The sequence below is a fragment of the Acanthopagrus latus genome, chromosome 14, assembly GCF_904848185.1.
Source record: "Acanthopagrus latus isolate v.2019 chromosome 14, fAcaLat1.1, whole genome shotgun sequence".
In the NCBI taxonomy this organism is placed as follows: Eukaryota; Metazoa; Chordata; class Actinopteri; order Spariformes; family Sparidae; genus Acanthopagrus; species Acanthopagrus latus.
In genome coordinates this window covers 15,413,651-15,430,538 of record NC_051052.1, presented here as the reverse complement: position 1 = coordinate 15,430,538, position 16,888 = coordinate 15,413,651, and the positions used below count along the sequence as shown (strand labels likewise).

The 16,888-nt window shown below is 41.0% G+C and overlaps 2 protein-coding genes across 3 annotated transcripts; both read right to left on the bottom strand.

The window, feature by feature from the left end:
• Positions 1–721: 721 nt before the first annotated feature.
• tcp11l2 (t-complex 11, testis-specific-like 2) lies at positions 722–8,729 on the bottom strand. The gene is made up of 10 exons (XM_037122364.1): positions 8,576–8,729; positions 4,830–5,010; positions 4,557–4,689; positions 3,777–3,897; positions 3,390–3,613; positions 3,130–3,266; positions 2,814–3,001; positions 2,459–2,640; positions 2,177–2,349; positions 722–2,068 (listed from the first exon to the last, which is right to left on the bottom strand). Exons 2-10 carry the CDS (start codon positions 4,996–4,998, stop codon positions 1,806–1,808), a joined length of 1,590 nt encoding a protein of 529 aa, XP_036978259.1. The 5' UTR covers positions 4,999–5,010; positions 8,576–8,729; the 3' UTR covers positions 722–1,805.
• Positions 8,730–10,937: 2,208 nt separating this feature from the next.
• Positions 10,938–16,345, bottom strand: LOC119032600 (4-galactosyl-N-acetylglucosaminide 3-alpha-L-fucosyltransferase 9-like). Of its 2 annotated transcripts, none has more exons than XM_037121996.1 (2): positions 16,286–16,345; positions 10,938–13,358 (listed from the first exon to the last, which is right to left on the bottom strand). In XM_037121996.1, the coding sequence occupies exon 2, from the start codon at positions 13,349–13,351 to the stop codon at positions 12,221–12,223; it is 1,131 nt and encodes a 376-aa protein (XP_036977891.1). In that variant the 5' UTR covers positions 13,352–13,358; positions 16,286–16,345; the 3' UTR covers positions 10,938–12,220. The 2 variants fall into 2 exon arrangements, with proteins under 2 accessions (XP_036977891.1, XP_036977890.1); XM_037121995.1 differs by lacking the exon at positions 16,286–16,345 and adding an exon at positions 14,062–14,206.
• Between the last annotated feature and the right edge of the window lie 543 nt (positions 16,346–16,888).

Sequence of the window (16,888 nt, the reverse complement as noted above, 5' to 3'; positions counted from 1 at the left end):
ATGGCAGGTGATTCATTTTGTAAAACCGAGCGACACGAAGCTATCAGCGCTGCCTCTACGATTCAATTATAAAGATGTGCTATACTTTAACCATTTTTTAATCTTTAATTAGTCTGACCAACAGTAGTTGTGTACAGAATTTAATCAGTTAAACAGGGTTAAAGCTTTTGGTTTGCTAAATATACATTCTGATTATGCAAAATGTCTCTATCTCTGTTTACAACTCTGAATTGAAATATTTCCAGACTGCATTCAAAGGCAACATTACTGCCTAGTGACAGCAAGCGATGACAGCATGTTGTTTATTCCACAGGCCAGTGATGCACTGATAATGCAATTATAAGTGGCCACCAAGAGATTAACTGTATAATGCTGTAAACAAATTGTCCTAGCTTGTTGTCATTGTCAAATCTGAATAATCATTTCTAAATAAGATGATGGAGGTCTGAGAATCAATATATTCCACAACCTTATCTCCATTTAGAGAAAATAATAATTATCTCAAATCAATTCAGTCCATTTTGTCATTTGAAAGGATGCAAATCTTGATCCTAACTTCAGAAGCATATAATCGTATCAGGGATGTTTATAACCAAAATCATGTTTTCTAAAAGTCTGAATCTTCCCCTGTACCTCTGTTGTTAAATCTATTTCTAATCTACAAATATGATTTTCCTCCAGTCTGCTTCAATGTACCAGAAATAAATGAAGAAATGGGCAATTCTCTTTTACAAATTTTATTATATTAAATGTAGTACACAAGAGAAGAACAACAACTTCCCACATTTTCATTTAAACTTCCATGTAAAGCACATAATTGCTTTACTTTGTGCATCATTGGGTCCACTGGAAAGTTTGGACACACTTTTGAGTTCAGCTCCTTTTCCTTTTCCCGCCACAGGTCCTATCAGCCAACACAGCAACGCTGTTACGACTATAGTACCTCAAAAAATAACAAATATTGAAACAAACTAGCAACTAAATGAATATAACAAGTGTTCAACTAGCAGAGAAGAAAAAGTACATACAACATGTGACAAATACACCGACAAAGTACTCAAGTAAAACTAAACAGACTTAACCCCAACACAAAGCTACTCATGCAGACAACTTTTCTTCATTTCAAATCAACCTCTTTTTCAGTTATATTTCTATTTATTTATTTTTTTTGCTGTATAGTAAGTATCAGCGAATTCAAAAGAAAACAGAAAGTTTAGTTCTCTGGCTGATAGAAAAAGTTAAAGGGAGAACAATCAAAAGGACCAGGAAAAGGGCTATCTCATGACTGTGGTCATAGTTAACTGTAGTTATACTGTGATAAACAATAATTTGTTATATGTAAAAAAAATCTGATACTACTCTGCTACATCTCTGAATATAGAAGCTTCTTCCTCTTTGCTTCATAAAGCGTAATGTATGTTTTAGACATACTATGGTTTTCCCATCTTTTCCTCCACAATAACAGGAGTTTGACTGCAGATAACATTACAATGTTGATACCACTATCACGGTTAGGTTCAGAAATGGATCGATGTAACACTGGTTTTCTGGTTTGAAGCTGTAAATGTTCACAGGAGAGCACATCTGAGAGCAAAGGACACAGGTCACATTAAATGTCGACCACCTGCAGGTATGCTGCTAAATGTAGTGATAAAAACTACAATTATAAAACGCTTAGGGTAACTCCAACTATTGGAGCACACCGACCAGGTGAAGCAGCAGCACTGCCGAGCTCTTGTGGTAGCTCCGTAGCTTCAGTTATGTCTACTAACAAAGGGACTCCCTAAACTACATGTGCCATGGTTTTAGTTGGAGGGGACAGGTTTGTGAGTGGCGTCCAAAGGAGGGTTTGCTGCTGGTGGGCTGCTGATGAACATCAGCTTCCTGATGATATCTGCGTAGAAACGTCCATAGACACTCTTGTTGTAGTTTACCAGGGAGATGAACTTGGCTCCGATCAGTGCTAGTTGAGGTTTAATGGGGGTCAGGCCGGCTGGTACCTGTTCAAGTTTGAGCTGCGATTTGGGATCACAGATGAGCACCATGAAGTATTGCTGCACTCGATCCTCTGCACGAAAACAAAAACGAGTGGGAGAAAGGGAAATGACAGGTTAGAATTTGGGGTATTAGCGCGATACTGGACCAGGCTCAAATCAGCTCATGCTCACTATCTTACCAACAAGAGTGCGAATTGGATTATCCTTCTGTGTGATGCTGCAGATCTGGCCTCGAAGGGTGGCCTGCAGCGCTGGGGAGAGCGCAGGGTAGCCCCGTTCAGTTAAAGACTTACTGAGCTCACAGCAGATCTGAGCACTGACGCCCTCTAGTGCCTCTTCTAGGTTAAAGTCCCTACAGATTAAGGGAGAGGAGAGTTCTGGTTTGAGCTTTCACGCAAAGTAGATCATAAATGAACTGCATGTTTGAATGCTGATTATGGATTTTAAAAAGGTGAACTGACGGGCTGTGCATTCCCTCCAGCAGCACACTGATCATCCTCTTCAGACGTTCAGACAGGGATGGCAGACCCTGGATAGGCCCTCCGATGGTGCTGTGTACGATCAGCAGCACCTCGTTCACCATCTGGACCTGCCGGAGCTGCCACTGAATCTCTCGCAGACGTGGCTCATCAGTCATCCAGGTCTAAAGCAGAAACATGAAGAGAAATGTGACTGAATGGTTCTGGGAAATACACAAGAGTTAGATGAGAAGATTGACACTACGGTCATGTCTGTGGGTAAGTATGATGCTGCGGCCGCATAAAAACTGGTAATAGGGGTAAGCAGCTTACCTACACACATTCAAAGTACGCTCACCTCTGGCAGTGGGCTCTTATCATAGTCCCATGTGAGGATGCTGAGAAAGGCGGCGTTGAGGACCTGGAAGGGCCCGGGCACTGCTCGCTGTCCTTTCCCCTCACCTGAGCTCTTCTCTGGGGGAGTGGTGGCCGACAGCAGCTCCTCCAGTGCCGACTTGATCCATGAGGTGGTGTGGTCCAAAGCACCTGAGGAAGTTCATCACAGTAACACTGATTGAGGAGTTTGTTCTTAATTTAGACAGAAGATTATTTGTTTACCCCATAGGCATACACAAAGTATTAAAAACCCTAGAGAAAACCATGGTCTCACTCACTGGGTGTCTTGTCCAGGATGCTCTGAAATTTTGCCCTCTCATACTCGACACCCTGCCTCTGCAGCACAGGCCTCAAATTATCTATAGAGAAGCTGACCATGTCTGCCTGCATCAGGTCCAGCACCCGGAATATCTCCCTGGTGGGTTAAAAAGGAGAGCCACTGAGATTAAATAAAATAGCTTAAAAAAAGACAGCCAATCTCTGCCTTTATCTCAGCGCTGAAATGTCTTAAAATGCTTTACCAAACGTATGTATTTACCTGAACAATGTCACTATGTTGTCCGTGTTTTCATGGAGCTTTTTGATTTCTTCATCCCTGACTGGTGCACACATCTTGCCCATGGTGGTGATGATATAAGAGGCGAGCCCCTGGATGTCAACAACATTGTTGTCAGCCTGCTGACGAATCAGGTCCATGTCCAGCACCTCCATGATCTGGGTCCTCATGCGGTTGGCACCCGGATTGAGGAACGACAGCAACGTCTGACCACAAAGGAAAATCACTGTTATCTTGTTGCTGAAGTTGTTACTGTTTTCTACATAAGCAGGTCGAGGAGGAGGCCAAGATTAATTACAAAAAGATCTTTAACATTTCAGAGAAGGCAAATGAAGCTTTAAACATCAGACTGTCTGTGTGTGTGCTGACCTCTCGGATCTCCTCCAATAATGTGATGGCTTGCCTATACTCAGGCGGGTCGTCGTTCAGCTCAGACTCCAGGATGTCCCAGAAGGCCTTGTGGACATTATCTCGAACTGCCTTCCACAAACTTTAGGAAAAAAAGGGGGGGGTGGGGGGGTGGGGGTTGTTAGCTGAGAGTGTTGGGAAGTACTAAAAACCTGACACACATCATCCTCAGAACAAAAAAAAAAAAGAGACTCACTCGTATTATTAGGAATACTGTGCAGTGATAAATAACTCCAGTGTCTTCACTCTTTTATTCCTTCCATCTCTCTTTCTCTCTCTGAAACAGGGATGGTTCAAAATTGTTCTGCTAACATATGGCCGGTAAACAAAGTGATTAATATAAATGGACCCAAATTAATACACACAGCCCTTTTAAACATCAGAGTACTTTCTGATTATTTTTTCTGTGTTCTTAGAAGTTATTGTGACATTTAAAGGCTGTTCTCCTTGACTTGTGTTGCAGTTTGACAACAAATAACAATGTCTCTTTGGATTCCTGCTGTCTCGTGCTCCTTTGAAAACTCACATGTCGGTGTCGACTGCCAGAGCCCCCGTTACAGCCATTACACGGTCAAGATAAGCATTAGCATTATGTTAAGTGCTAAAAGTTCCTCCTCCATGAGATGTATGCATCTTTATTAAAGTATAGTGATGAAAAGCAGCTCTCTGTGGTATTTAGCTTCACTGATATTCTACAAAAAATGATCAGAGTGTAAACCTTTGATCTTTTTCATAGTATACCTGTCCTGAGGTAAGCTTTCTGGCTCCAGATGGAAGTTGCGGTTCATAACGACCTCATGGGCCAAGCGGAGATTAAACAGGTCTCTGGCAGACTCCATGACTTCATCCAGGTTTAAGGTTTTGGGTGGGCTTGCTGCGGGAGCCAAAATATGGAACAATGAGGGTCAAAAAATGTTGATTAAAAAAATCAGCTACTGAAATCGAAATGACAGGGAAACGAATCACAAACACAGAGATGTAGACAGTAAATCAGCAGCAAGTGAGCACACTCACAGGAGGGCGTGCAGTGCTTGCTGGAGCAGTCGCTCGTGAAGCTTTCGCGGGAACAGTCCAGGTCGCTGGTTGACGTCATGCTGTCGCAGCGCTCCGACGACGACTCCACATCGCTGCCTTGGTCCTCACCACTGGATGTGGAGGTGGGTCGCTCATCGTTTAGAGGCATCTTGGGTCACAGCTGCACATGAGAAGTTATAACCTTTAGCTTGTTGACTGTTACCTCTATAGATGCGACTGGATTTAACACTCTTTGTCTACTCAACCTGTTCAACCAGTTACAAGCTAATGGATAATTTCTACAGCTACGGGAACCGGTTTAGTATTTAAATGAAGCGTTTATCATTACTCCTTTGTTTGGATCAGAACTGGGCCTTAGTTTGATGTTATCATGACACAGCATCAGTGTTGTCTTTTTCTGGTTGTAACAGCTGCATGACAGTAAAGTGACGTCATTCTCTAAACTTACCAGTCTTTTTGACTTTTTTGTTGATCAGGTCTTGATTCAATTAGTCATTATATCAATATTACAGATGATTATTGATCAACAATCTCCCTGTGACAATATTCTGTGAAAGCACCAATAGTCAACATCGAGGTATGTGGTTAAAAAACATTATAATATTTGACTTTGTTGCTCAGTCCTAGCATTTGTGGGATGCTTTTGAGGATATTTCAAAATACTGAGATATATTGTATATCAGGATGAAGCCTGAGAGTACTGTGATATTATTTTAATGTCATATTGCGCAGTCCCCATTTGATGTTGTAAGAAAAAAAGCTTTTTTGTAGCTCCTAACAGGAACAGTAAAAAGAAAAAAAATCATCTGATGCATGATGGAATCTTGTATTTTTAAGTATTTGCAATAAGTTCCATGAAAAGACCCAAAACCAAAACTAAGCTGTGTTGCCAAACGCTGATGTAACTTTATTTTCGTCGCTTAGTTGTCCAAAAACTATTAAAAACAACACAATGTTCCACACCGTTGAGCTGTGTAACATGTTCCATGACTACAGACACTGAGAAACAAACATGTATTATACTGTGGATGAAAACACTCCCAGCCAAACGTGCAATCAAAACTTATTTTTGTCATTTCCCTTTAAAATGCTAACAGTTACAAAACTATAAGCTGATAAATCCTTGAAAGGAACTTCTAAAAACAAATGAAGTAAGTTTTCCCTCAGTGGTACCTGTGCTTGTGTTAGAGGACAAGTGAGATAGATAGAGATATTTGTTCACTTTAGCGATAGCTGCTGTTGCTAAGGCTGTGAACACAGAGTGTAACAAAAACACCAGCCACACTCACACAGCTGGCAGGCCAGTCTCCATGGAAACAGAGTTCGCTGCCTCGCTCCACAGTGTCTGAGATCAATATCAACATCTTATTACCCTAATGTTAAACTTCCACATGGTGCATGAAGTAATTCATTGGAAAAATACCATCTAATCATTAGGCACGTGTTTACCGCCACAGGGGTTGGCAACACGATCCAAAGTCAGGGCACACAGAGCAGAACTGGCTCCATACCTTGGCTACACAATAGCTTTTATTCCTTGGGGATAAAATGAGACACTGTGTCCACACCTATCTGTGATCAACCGTGTCTCCAGGGCAACATGGGACAACTGAGCGGCTTCTCAACCGTCACACTGATCCTGTTACACCTGTACCTGTGTAGTCAATGACAAATACTACCAATGTTTCCCCTTACCTGTAGTGCTATTGATCCATCTAGATTGTCTTGGTGTGAGTTCCTGAGTTTTTGAGATGTCAATATAAAAAAAAACCCAAAAAAACCAAAACAGTTTGTTTTAGAGGTGCAACGGCGATATCTGTTTCCAGAAATCATGAGTCGGTTACTCAAGATAGTAGTCACACATTTTTGTGAGCAGATTCATCAGGAACTGTTTTTTTTTCAGTATCACTGCGCAGAGGGAAACATGCATCGACTCACTAATCAACATTACAGCCTGGCGATGGAGGACGCCATTAACGCTCTTTAACGAGTATGAGCACTCTTGTTTTTGAGTAAATGCATGTTTCCCTATGCATGATGATACAGTTGGTATGTGCAGATTCACGGAAAGAAAGTAGTTCTTCCATTAATCTGCCCACATCAAGACCTCTGGATTTTCTGAGTAACAAGGCCATGATTTCTGGAGAGTGACATTGTTGCTGAGCTTATTAAATGCATTTTGTTTATGCAAGACAGGTGGCATCTAACTCATATATGCTGGTGAGAATGCAGACACCTCAGCAGCCAATATCTTCCAAACTCTGAAACTCACAACAAAACAGACTGCTAAAAAGTTCTATGAAGAAAGTGTCCCTTTATGTTATGTACTTGTTCCCATCATTGCAAACAAATGTAAACACACAAATGTATCTTGATTTTTGTTAAGTAGTCCTCTGCCTTTCTAATATTATCTGAGACATACAGTGCGAGCAGGGTGACCCTTGGGTGTTCCTGTACCCAGTTTCAGTTATCTGCTGCCAAAAATGAACGCACACTCCCTCGCTGCTCTTTTGGTTTAAAGATAGCTCAAGGGGGTGAGGGTGAGAGTGTGTGTGTGTGTGTGTGTGTGTGTGTGTGTGTGTGTGTGTGTGTGTGTGTGTGTGTGTTGGGGGGGGGGGGGGCGCTACTTCCATGTACCCCTGCTCATCCATTACATCATCTGCTAGACTTGACAGCTAGGTCACAACCACGCAAGGAGGCCAATTTTCAGAGATTATCCAGAGCGATGGACACGGTACAGTCCGGAAAAACTGATCACGGATTAAGTCTACTCTGTCATCTGCTGCTCCGTAACCAGAAAATCCTTTTTAATAAGTCTGGATGTTGGGTAAAATCAACTGCGGTAGACTTTCAACACAACAACAGAAACACTGGACTTGTATGGACACGTTTAAAGAAATGTGCTTTAAAACATACTTTAGATTTAAAGCACTGGGATGCAGTGTGCTGATAACAACATATGTGCATGGATATCTTTATGATCTACCAAGATGTTTTGGAGGACACTCACATGAGCGAAGAGGAAACAAAGGGGATGACATATAAGCTGCATACAGTTACAGTAACTCCTGGAAAAACAAAGAGATCCCTTCTAGGATCCAGATTTCACTGCAGTATAATGTAAACAAAGCAGTGGATGAAGGAGGCTGGGCTTACTACTCGGCCACCGCCGTTATTGGCTGCAGCTCCCTGTCTCTCAGCCCTACATGGAAAATGTTTGGTTACATCGCTCTCTGCATGGATTAAAAAAAACATCCACACACGCGTAAGAAGTGGGTACACGTGATCTGAGCAGCAGACCAAAACAAGAACTCCAGGCACGCTTTTTTAAAAATAGTACAATGCATCCACGCCAGACCATATGCGCAGGAAAAAAAAAGCAGTACGATTAAATGCAGTACGTTCACGCCATTTAAGATATTTGTGAAACGACAACGTTGCGTGTCATACTGTTGGCAGCGCTCACACGACTGTCTTTGTTACTAAACGAGCCACTTTGGCTGTAAGAACTGAATAAAAACCACGCTGAAAGTGTTTGACTCCACCGAGCAGCTGTACTTAGACGTTAGCCCTGACGAGTTAGCCGACACGCTCGACGACTGTACCCAAGTTTCCGCTCCACGACAAAGCCAAACTCATACGAGCCTCTAAGTTACGAACAGAAACAGCCGATGTACTCACAGGTTCACACACACTAAAATGCGGGGAACAAACGCGACTGTTACCTCCTTCGAGTCTCCGGAAAGGGAGACCGACACGAAAATGGCTCAGTTCTGAAAGGGAGATTCGGCGTCGTCCTGTGCTGTTCGTCGCTCTGTTTAAAGGTCCTTCTTCACTCCAGCTAGCTCCGAGGACAAACAGGCGAAACCATTGAACACAACGGGGTGGTCAACTGCTTTAAATGTGTTTAGATTTGAGATATCGAGTGTTTCAATAACAATAACATCTTTAAATTAAAATATGTAAAATGTAATGCATACACTATGAACGGGGAAAGCAGTTTAAGGCGATATTCTACTCTGTTTTACCTGTTGTTCAAATGGTACGCCCCGCTCTGCTTCACGTGGGACGTCTTTGTTTACGGATATGACATCAGTATTGTTGACAGGCGCGTGCATGTGCGTGCGTGTACGTGTTTGTGTGCGTTTGTGTATGTGTGCGTGGCCAAACCGTATTATTATTTCATTATGTGTATTTATTATGACGACAAAATCTCCTTTGGGAGCAAGAATATGGTCAATACTTTATATGTATTTATAAGCTATGAAAATAATAATAACAACAACAATGAAAAAACACAAACGATAATAATAATTATAATTTCACACCACACAGCACAACACGAAGCAAATAAATGGTGGAAACGTACAATAGAGATAAGGATGAATATATGTACCTACATGTTTTTATTTTGATCAGGCAAATTAACAATATCAGAGATGAGGGACAGTCTTTGAGTCACTTTTGTTGTACCAGATGGTGACACTAGATGGTGCCACTTTCTCTTAAAATGGAGTTTCAGGTGTGTGCTGCCAGTGTAAGTGAGGGAGTTGATATGGTCCATGACCTCATGTCACCCACTCCTGTGTGAATATAGAAGGGAGTGGCTGGCGAAGAATGGTTAAGGGACTACTGCACCAGGAGGTAACAGTTTGGATATCCCCTAGGCCACGATCCTCCTCCTCCTCCTCCAATGAAGACACCAGTACTCTCCCCTGCATGACTGTCACTACAGGCCAGGTTAGGAGACAGTTGGAGAGACTACACCAGCGGAAGGCTTCAGGCCCTGACGGTATCAGCACCAAGATCCTGAAGACATGTGACAGCCAGCTGTCGCCTGTCCTTCAACACCTCTACAACCTGAGCCCGGGTCAGGAGAGAGTACTGGTGCTTTGGCAGACGTCCTTCCTGGTTCCTGTGCCAAAGAAGTCGACACCATCAGGCCTCAATGACTACCGACCAGTGGCCCTCACATCTTATGAAGGTGCTGGAGAGACTGGTCTTGGCCCACCTGAGGCCGCAGGTGAGAGCCCTGCAAGACCCTCTGCAGTATGCTTACCAGCCCCATTGTCTCCTGGTTTACTGACTATCTGACAGGCAGGCCACAGTTTGTCCGTATGGGTCAGTGTCCTGTCTGATGTGGTGGCTAGTGATACAGGAGCTCCTCAGCGGACTGTACTGAACCTTTCCTGTTCACCTTATACACCACTGACTTTCAGTACAACACCGGATGGTGTCACCTGCAGAGGTTTTCTTGTTGGGTGTATAAGTGCGGGACAGGTGGGGGAGTACAGGGCCCTGGTGGACAACTTTGTGTAGTGGACTGAACAGAATCACCTGCGGCTGAACATCAGCAAGACCAGAGAGATGGTGATCGATTTTACGAAGAAGAGGAGGACGGCTTCCCAACCTCTGTGCATTCTGGGAAAGGATGTGGAGGTGGAGGAGGAGGAGGATCATAAGTACCTGGGCGTTACCATCAACCACTGTTGAAGCTGTATACAAGAAGGGGACGAGCAGACTGTACATCCTGAGGAAGTTCAGACCCTTCAAAGTTATTTTGTCTGTCTGTGGTGGCAAGTTTTCTTTTGCTGTGGTTTGTTGGGAAAGCAGCATTGGCACAAGCAACACCAACAGACTAAATAAACTCAGTTGCTCAACTAATGCTCAACTCATAAGCACCTACTCATCTTGCACTACTTACCACTTCTACCTCCGCCATCTTGTGCGATTATCCTGTGCAATAGTACTATTTTATTTTTTTGTGCATATTCAAAAGTCTAATTCTGTAAGAAACACTGTATTGTAATGTAATATATTACTTTAAACTGACAGTACCCAGCAATATGTAATGTATCGCATTTTGAAAGTTACTTGCCCAACTCTGGTAAATATGTAGTGAGATGCTTAGTGGTGACGTAGTCATGCGACTGTGATGTAGTCTGTTTATGGCCTAACATCAGCTTTTTACTTCCAGAGACTGAATTTACACTTTTGAAAATCACAAAAGCTGGTGTTCATCTGTGAAGATTATCTTGCTGAGCAAAACCCGTAAGTATCACAAACTTGTGCTTGTCATTGATTTTATTTGCTGCATGAATACAAAATTCAGTTAAAATCCCACAGGGTTTTTTGTCGAGCAATGTTAACTCCATAGCATTCATAGCACTCCATAGCAGCATACACAAACACACAGTAACCGCTCTCCAAGTGCAGTAGTAGGATTTCAGCTAGTATGTGCATAACACATGAACTACTGGCATCAATTTCTGATACAAAAGTCACTCAAAAATACACATGTGATATCAAAGATGAGACAAAGTCACAATTAATTAAGAAATAACATTTTGAATTTAAGAAACTCTTGGTCTTAGTAATAAATATTAACATATGAAATTGCATATTTAACATCAAACCAATATCAGATAGTCAAACATGGTCAAAATCATTTGAATATATCTACAAAGGATACATTTATCTAGTTATTACTTCATTTTGTACAGCTAATTAGTGATTTGCTTAATGTACAAAAGCCAAGTAAGAAAAAAAAATGCTTCATATTATCTTAAGTTATAGCTAGCAGTGTGGACAGGTTTTCAGACTTCTCTCTAAGAAAGAGGGTAATGTTTCAACATTATTAACAATGACAACAAAATTTCATCCACCTTCATTATATTGTATGGAAGCGCATTGCATTCATTGGATAAAAAAAATAAAATTAGACACCTTATCTCGTAATCACGAGATCCTGATCTCTTAATTATGAGATGAGATAAAGACAAAGGAAACAGCTGTAAATCCTCTCAGTGGAAATGATGACGCTATCGCAGTTAATGTGCTATTACTACCTTATTGGTTTGAGACACTGGGAAATACTGATGTTTCTTAAAAATGAGGATGGTATTGATATTATTATATGTCAACACTGCGCAGGCATCTCAAGTCCTTAAGATTGTTCAGGCGGACAGTCCAGTATAAACTGAAACCTTATGGAATATGTATGAACTGTGCCACTGATGGATTTTGTCATAAATATGAGATCCTGATCTCGTAATTACGAGATAAGGTGTCTAATTTTTTATATATATATTTTTTTTATCCAGTGAATGCAGTGCACTTCTGTAATATTGCAGCAGCCACGGAAATAAAAAAACAAAAAAACAAGTACAAAGCATTTAGAACAATATCGTACATTTGCGACGGATCACTGTTTGAAAAATAAAATACTGACCTGCAAAAACAAAAATAATTAACATTTTACAGCTAGAATCCACAATATACCTACAACATGTATAACAGTAATCAATTGCTGACCCCTAAAAATACATGCACAACCAGAAATGTGAGGTGGATATCTTGTCGGATTTCTGTCATCCCCAGTACCATTTGTTGAGATCATGAACATATTCGTACGTTCTGTGTTTTTGTATGTACTCACAGGTTTTGCAAGCATGTTCTTTGCCAAACCAAGTCATTTTCACTTGAAACTTTTTTGTCCAGTTAAAGTATGCTGTGTACTCAGAGTCATTTTTGTCGAGGTACAGCAGCCTGTCTGCCAGCTCCTTTGGTGTGGAAAAGTCATCAACATGAATAAAAGAATCTCCTGGGATGTGGTCCTCATAGTTTTGTCTCGAGGGGCCCAGAACTACTGGTACAGTACCTAGCTTCATTGGAGAGTATAACTTCTCTGTGATGTAGTCTTTGTAAACTGAGTTTTCAAAGGAGAGGTAGAATTTACAAGTAGGAACAATCTTTGAATACTCTTGGTCACTTACATCCAAGCCAAACGCCTTTCCATAAGTGTGAATATGAACGTGTCTTTTCAGTTCATTGTAGAACTGAACTCTCCTAAAATGTGACTTCCAGTTGCTCACAATCCAACAGACCAACTTTTCTTTTGCCGGTATTTTAAAACTCTCATCTTCAGGTGTCACAGGCTCCAAGTGCCCATAGGGCACAGGAACATTTGAATCAAGTCGATAGGTGGATGTCAAGTTAAATAAGTGAGTAATCTCGGGGATTGGACCCGAGTTTGCGGGCGACTCCATATTGAGCCACACCCATTTCTGAAACCATGGACTTGGCTCGTTTGGCAATTTTTCAAGATTCCCATGAATGTCCCTGTGGTGGAAGAGAACCCCGTGGGCTTTGTCGTAAAGGGCCCTGTCGTCGGTCAATTGGCATTTTTTGATGTTGAAATCACTGCAACTCAGATCAAACTTGTAGCCAAACGGCCACATCCAGATCAGTATGATTGTGTCAGGCTCAGTGTCCACCGCTGCAGCCTCCTGGGGTTGACTGTGCTGCCACTCTGTGGAACAGTTTGAGTCTCCAGCTGCACACAGAACTGGAGGAAGGATGTGACGGGTTCTCATGTCAGATTTTAGGAACTTGATGTCCAGTTTGTAATATGTGAATATTCCACATAAAAAACACAACACAATCAGACATCTGAAGCCAAATGGGCACACAGCTTTCCACTGGAGGAGTGATAATGGCATGGCTCACCTTTGGAGAAAGAAAAGATGGATTAATTACAGCATTTGATAAATCAATGAACGTTGTTATCTGCTTCTACACAAGTGCTTTTTTACTGATCATTTTAAATTACAAGATACGGAGTTGTGAAAAATCTTTAAGAAAGACCAAACGAAAAAATAACCAATAAAATTAAGTGAGCAAACTTACATTTCAGAACATAAGTAACTGCCATCTTGATGTGAAACAAGGAAGTGAGCGTCACACAGCATGCGTTTACTGTAAACTCTCCAGCACGTGATACAGCCAGTGTCTTGTTTTTTGTATCAATGCCCAACAGTTACCACGTAATTCCTCCAAGCTTACAGTGTAAATTAGCTGTAGAAATCCATACATAGAAAATACTTTCCATTGGTACTTGTAGGTAAAGCAGAACTGGGGAGTAAGAATTAGGAATTTAAGAGGAAAGAGGAAAACTAATTACACTGTTGGCAGTTTTGTGCTTACTGTTGAATATTGCCTTTCAATTTTGCCAAAAGTTAGTCAATGTGTGCTGTGATATTTTCCATTAAAATTGCAGGCACCTCCCCCCATGTTGAGTCAGTGTCCCCCAAATGCGTCCTTGTTTCACACAGAAAGTCACTGTATTCTTCTGGTAGTAGAAACATTTACAAAAATATTCCACTGAATATCTCAAAAATTATATTTGAATTCTAGTCTGTACTTTGCTTACCAGCATTCGTCCTCCACAGGTGTCTGTTTGATGTGACTTCCTTTGCTATTTGCTGCTAACTGTCAGCATCCTGAAGGTGGCTCAACTGATATGACATTTTTTTCTCACTTCAGGAAGTGGTGCACTTTTTTGTCATATGACACATACGCAGATGTCCCAGCTTTCAACAAACACAAACTGCTACACTGTTAAAACTTAAAGAATACACAGTGGAAAAACATTTTTGTTCTTGATATTTTTTTACTATGCTGCAACTTCACTGTTATCAAATGAATGATTTCCCTCCAGAATATCACATCAGCATCATTATGCATGGACAAAAGGGTGACCTGAGTCTCACCATCTACAGGAACGTGAATTCAACCCAGAGAGGAACATACTGGACATGTATTTGTGCAGTATGTGATACAAAGATGTCCTGGTTGAGTCTTGTATGATTAAAAATTCCTGGCGTACTAAAATGCCAAAACAAATGAATGACGTAATGTCTCCACTCCCTTTGGGGTTGGTTACAGAGCAGAACAGGTTGCGCTACGTTAATGATGGACCCCACCAACTAATGGGCTGCAAAACTGATGATTGGTAGTTTCCAATTAAATGGTTTGATGTTTGCTGGTCCCCTGGATAATCTTTCTCCTGATACTGCACACAAATTGTTTTGTAGTGAAAGATTCAATGCTCGATTAACAAGTCTAATGTACAAATTTGCTGAAGGAATCGTTGTCATGCTGCTGTTGAAAAAGTAAAGAAATTAATTTTTTAAAAAAGGATCAGGTTAGGTTTAGGTTTATGGCATCAAAGCTTACTGTTTGTTATGTGAAGTTATTCTCATGTTATTGCTAAATACAAACTATCTCGTCATGATACAAAACTTATCTTTCAATAATGTGAACCATTCCACAGTACGACAGGTGCAGTGCAGAAAATGTGTTAGAGATCATTTCAATACATTATCCAGTATAGGGTGCTCTGACTCGAATATTTAGTACACTGATGGAGATTTGATGGATGGATGGATGGATGGATGGATGGTTTGTTGGATGGATGGATGTTATATTCAACCCGAGGTAAATTCATACATCCAGTGGCAGCATATAACTGACCAGTGTGGTAAAGTAGAAAATTCTACGTAGCTGCCTGTGTATGGTGATATTAATGCAAATGAAAAACTCATAATGAACATAGAAAAGGTCTATTTTTGTCATCCCAGCTGCAGAATTGAGTAAATCTTCTTCATTTGTCATATAGGCTCTCAGTGCACCTGTACGTCACTGTTGTTTGGGTGTTACTGCTTGGATGAATGTGGTCGGGTCAGTGACATCCAGACAATCATGTAGCACAAAGCTGGCAGCCTCAGGCGTGTCCCATACCTGTTTATGAACCGGTTTTGTGACTTTTTTGGCCTTTATGCTGTCGCTCAGCATAACAGTGATTCTTTCAGCGAGGCTGAGGTGGGTGTACTTTTAGTAATCCTGGTTTCAGGTTGACATGATTGAAATCTACATGTATGGTGTAGTGCCCCATTTCTGTCTTTGCTTTAGGAGGTACGTTGTGAAAGAGGACACCAGTGTAAGAGGAGAGCCTCTCCTCCTGTTGCAATATTTGAAATACATATTTTGCTAGAATATTTAACAACAGCCATACTGAGCCTTTTAAAATGATATGTGCAGTGATAATTTGTTTTGGGAGACAAGCAACCTATTCAGTTCCTTTGTCTGATCAAACTGGATAAACCGGCAACCATTTCTTTTTTTTTTAAGTACTATTTTGGGCCTATTTTATGACAGGAAATGGGATGACGCACAGCTAAGGGCCGCATCAGACTTGAACACTGGTCCGCTTCAGCAAAGAAAAGACCTCTGTACTAGCTACTTGGTACTCGCAGCAACATTCTTCTTAATGTCAAACAAGATATGCCACTTGTCCAAGGAAAGGGAATGATAAGCGCGTAGCAAAGAAAATACAGCAGTCACTGGGTAAATTATTGACTTCTACAATGACTGTAAAATGCAGTAAATTAGCTGTCTTCTAAGCATAATGTACAGGTAATAAACAAAAAACAATTGGTCTCTCATCCATCCACTTACCTCAGTTTTGATTCTATCATAATAGAAACAAATCTTTTGGCATTAGTCTAAACTGAGTTCATATCAGTTCAAATGTGAAATATCACATTAACAACACACTTTAAAATGTAATTGTCGTGGAGGCCCTGATAGCTCACCTGGCAGAGTATGCTTCTCATGTATGGAGGCTGCGTCCTCAGCAGCTGCCTGAGTTTGACTTCAGCTTGTGGCTCTTTGCTCTAAGTTACCCTCCCTCTCCCTCTCTCTCTCTCTCCCACGCCTTTTCTGTTTGATTCTACTGGCTGTCCTATCAAATTAAAGGCCAAAAATAAACCAGTGTCCATTATGACTCAGGGATGAACTGACTAGTATTTGGTGGCCAGAGGTCAGAGGTCATGGTCAAACTGACCTTTGCAAAACACATTTTTGGACAGAAATGAAACATTAATATGCTAATCATAAGAAACATTATACACTATTTCCTCATGAATTATCTATTTATGACATTACCATGTCCAAATTCACGTGTGGCAACTAATTTGTAAATATTTGCACAACAATTATTAATGAATAAATGGTTTAAATTATCTATGCATTTTTTCTGTACAAGTCATTATTAATTTGGATATTGTACAATAAAAGGTTAGGTTAAAAACAACATACTGCATATTATCTCATACCTCCAGTCACGTTCAGCCATGTGGACGAGCTTTGAGATGATGCTTCAACACTTTGACCGATGTCAACAAAATTCCATCCAC

Excerpts from the sequence above, each read along its gene's own strand:
- tcp11l2 (XM_037122364.1), bottom strand. The coding sequence starts at position 4,998 with ATGCCTCTAAACGATGAGCGACCCACCTCCACATCCAGTGGTGAGGAC. Across the intron at positions 3,898-4,556 it reads GAAAGCTTACCTCAGGACAG|TTTGTGGAAGGCAGTTCGAG; the intron begins GTATACTATGAA and ends TTTTTCCTAAAG. Across the intron at positions 2,350-2,458 it reads CTGGAGGGAATGCACAGCCC|GGACTTTAACCTAGAAGAGG; the intron begins GTCAGTTCACCT and ends CTTAATCTGTAG.
- LOC119032600 (XM_037121996.1), bottom strand. The coding sequence starts at position 13,351 with ATGCCATTATCACTCCTCCAGTGGAAAGCTGTGTGCCCATTTGGCTTC.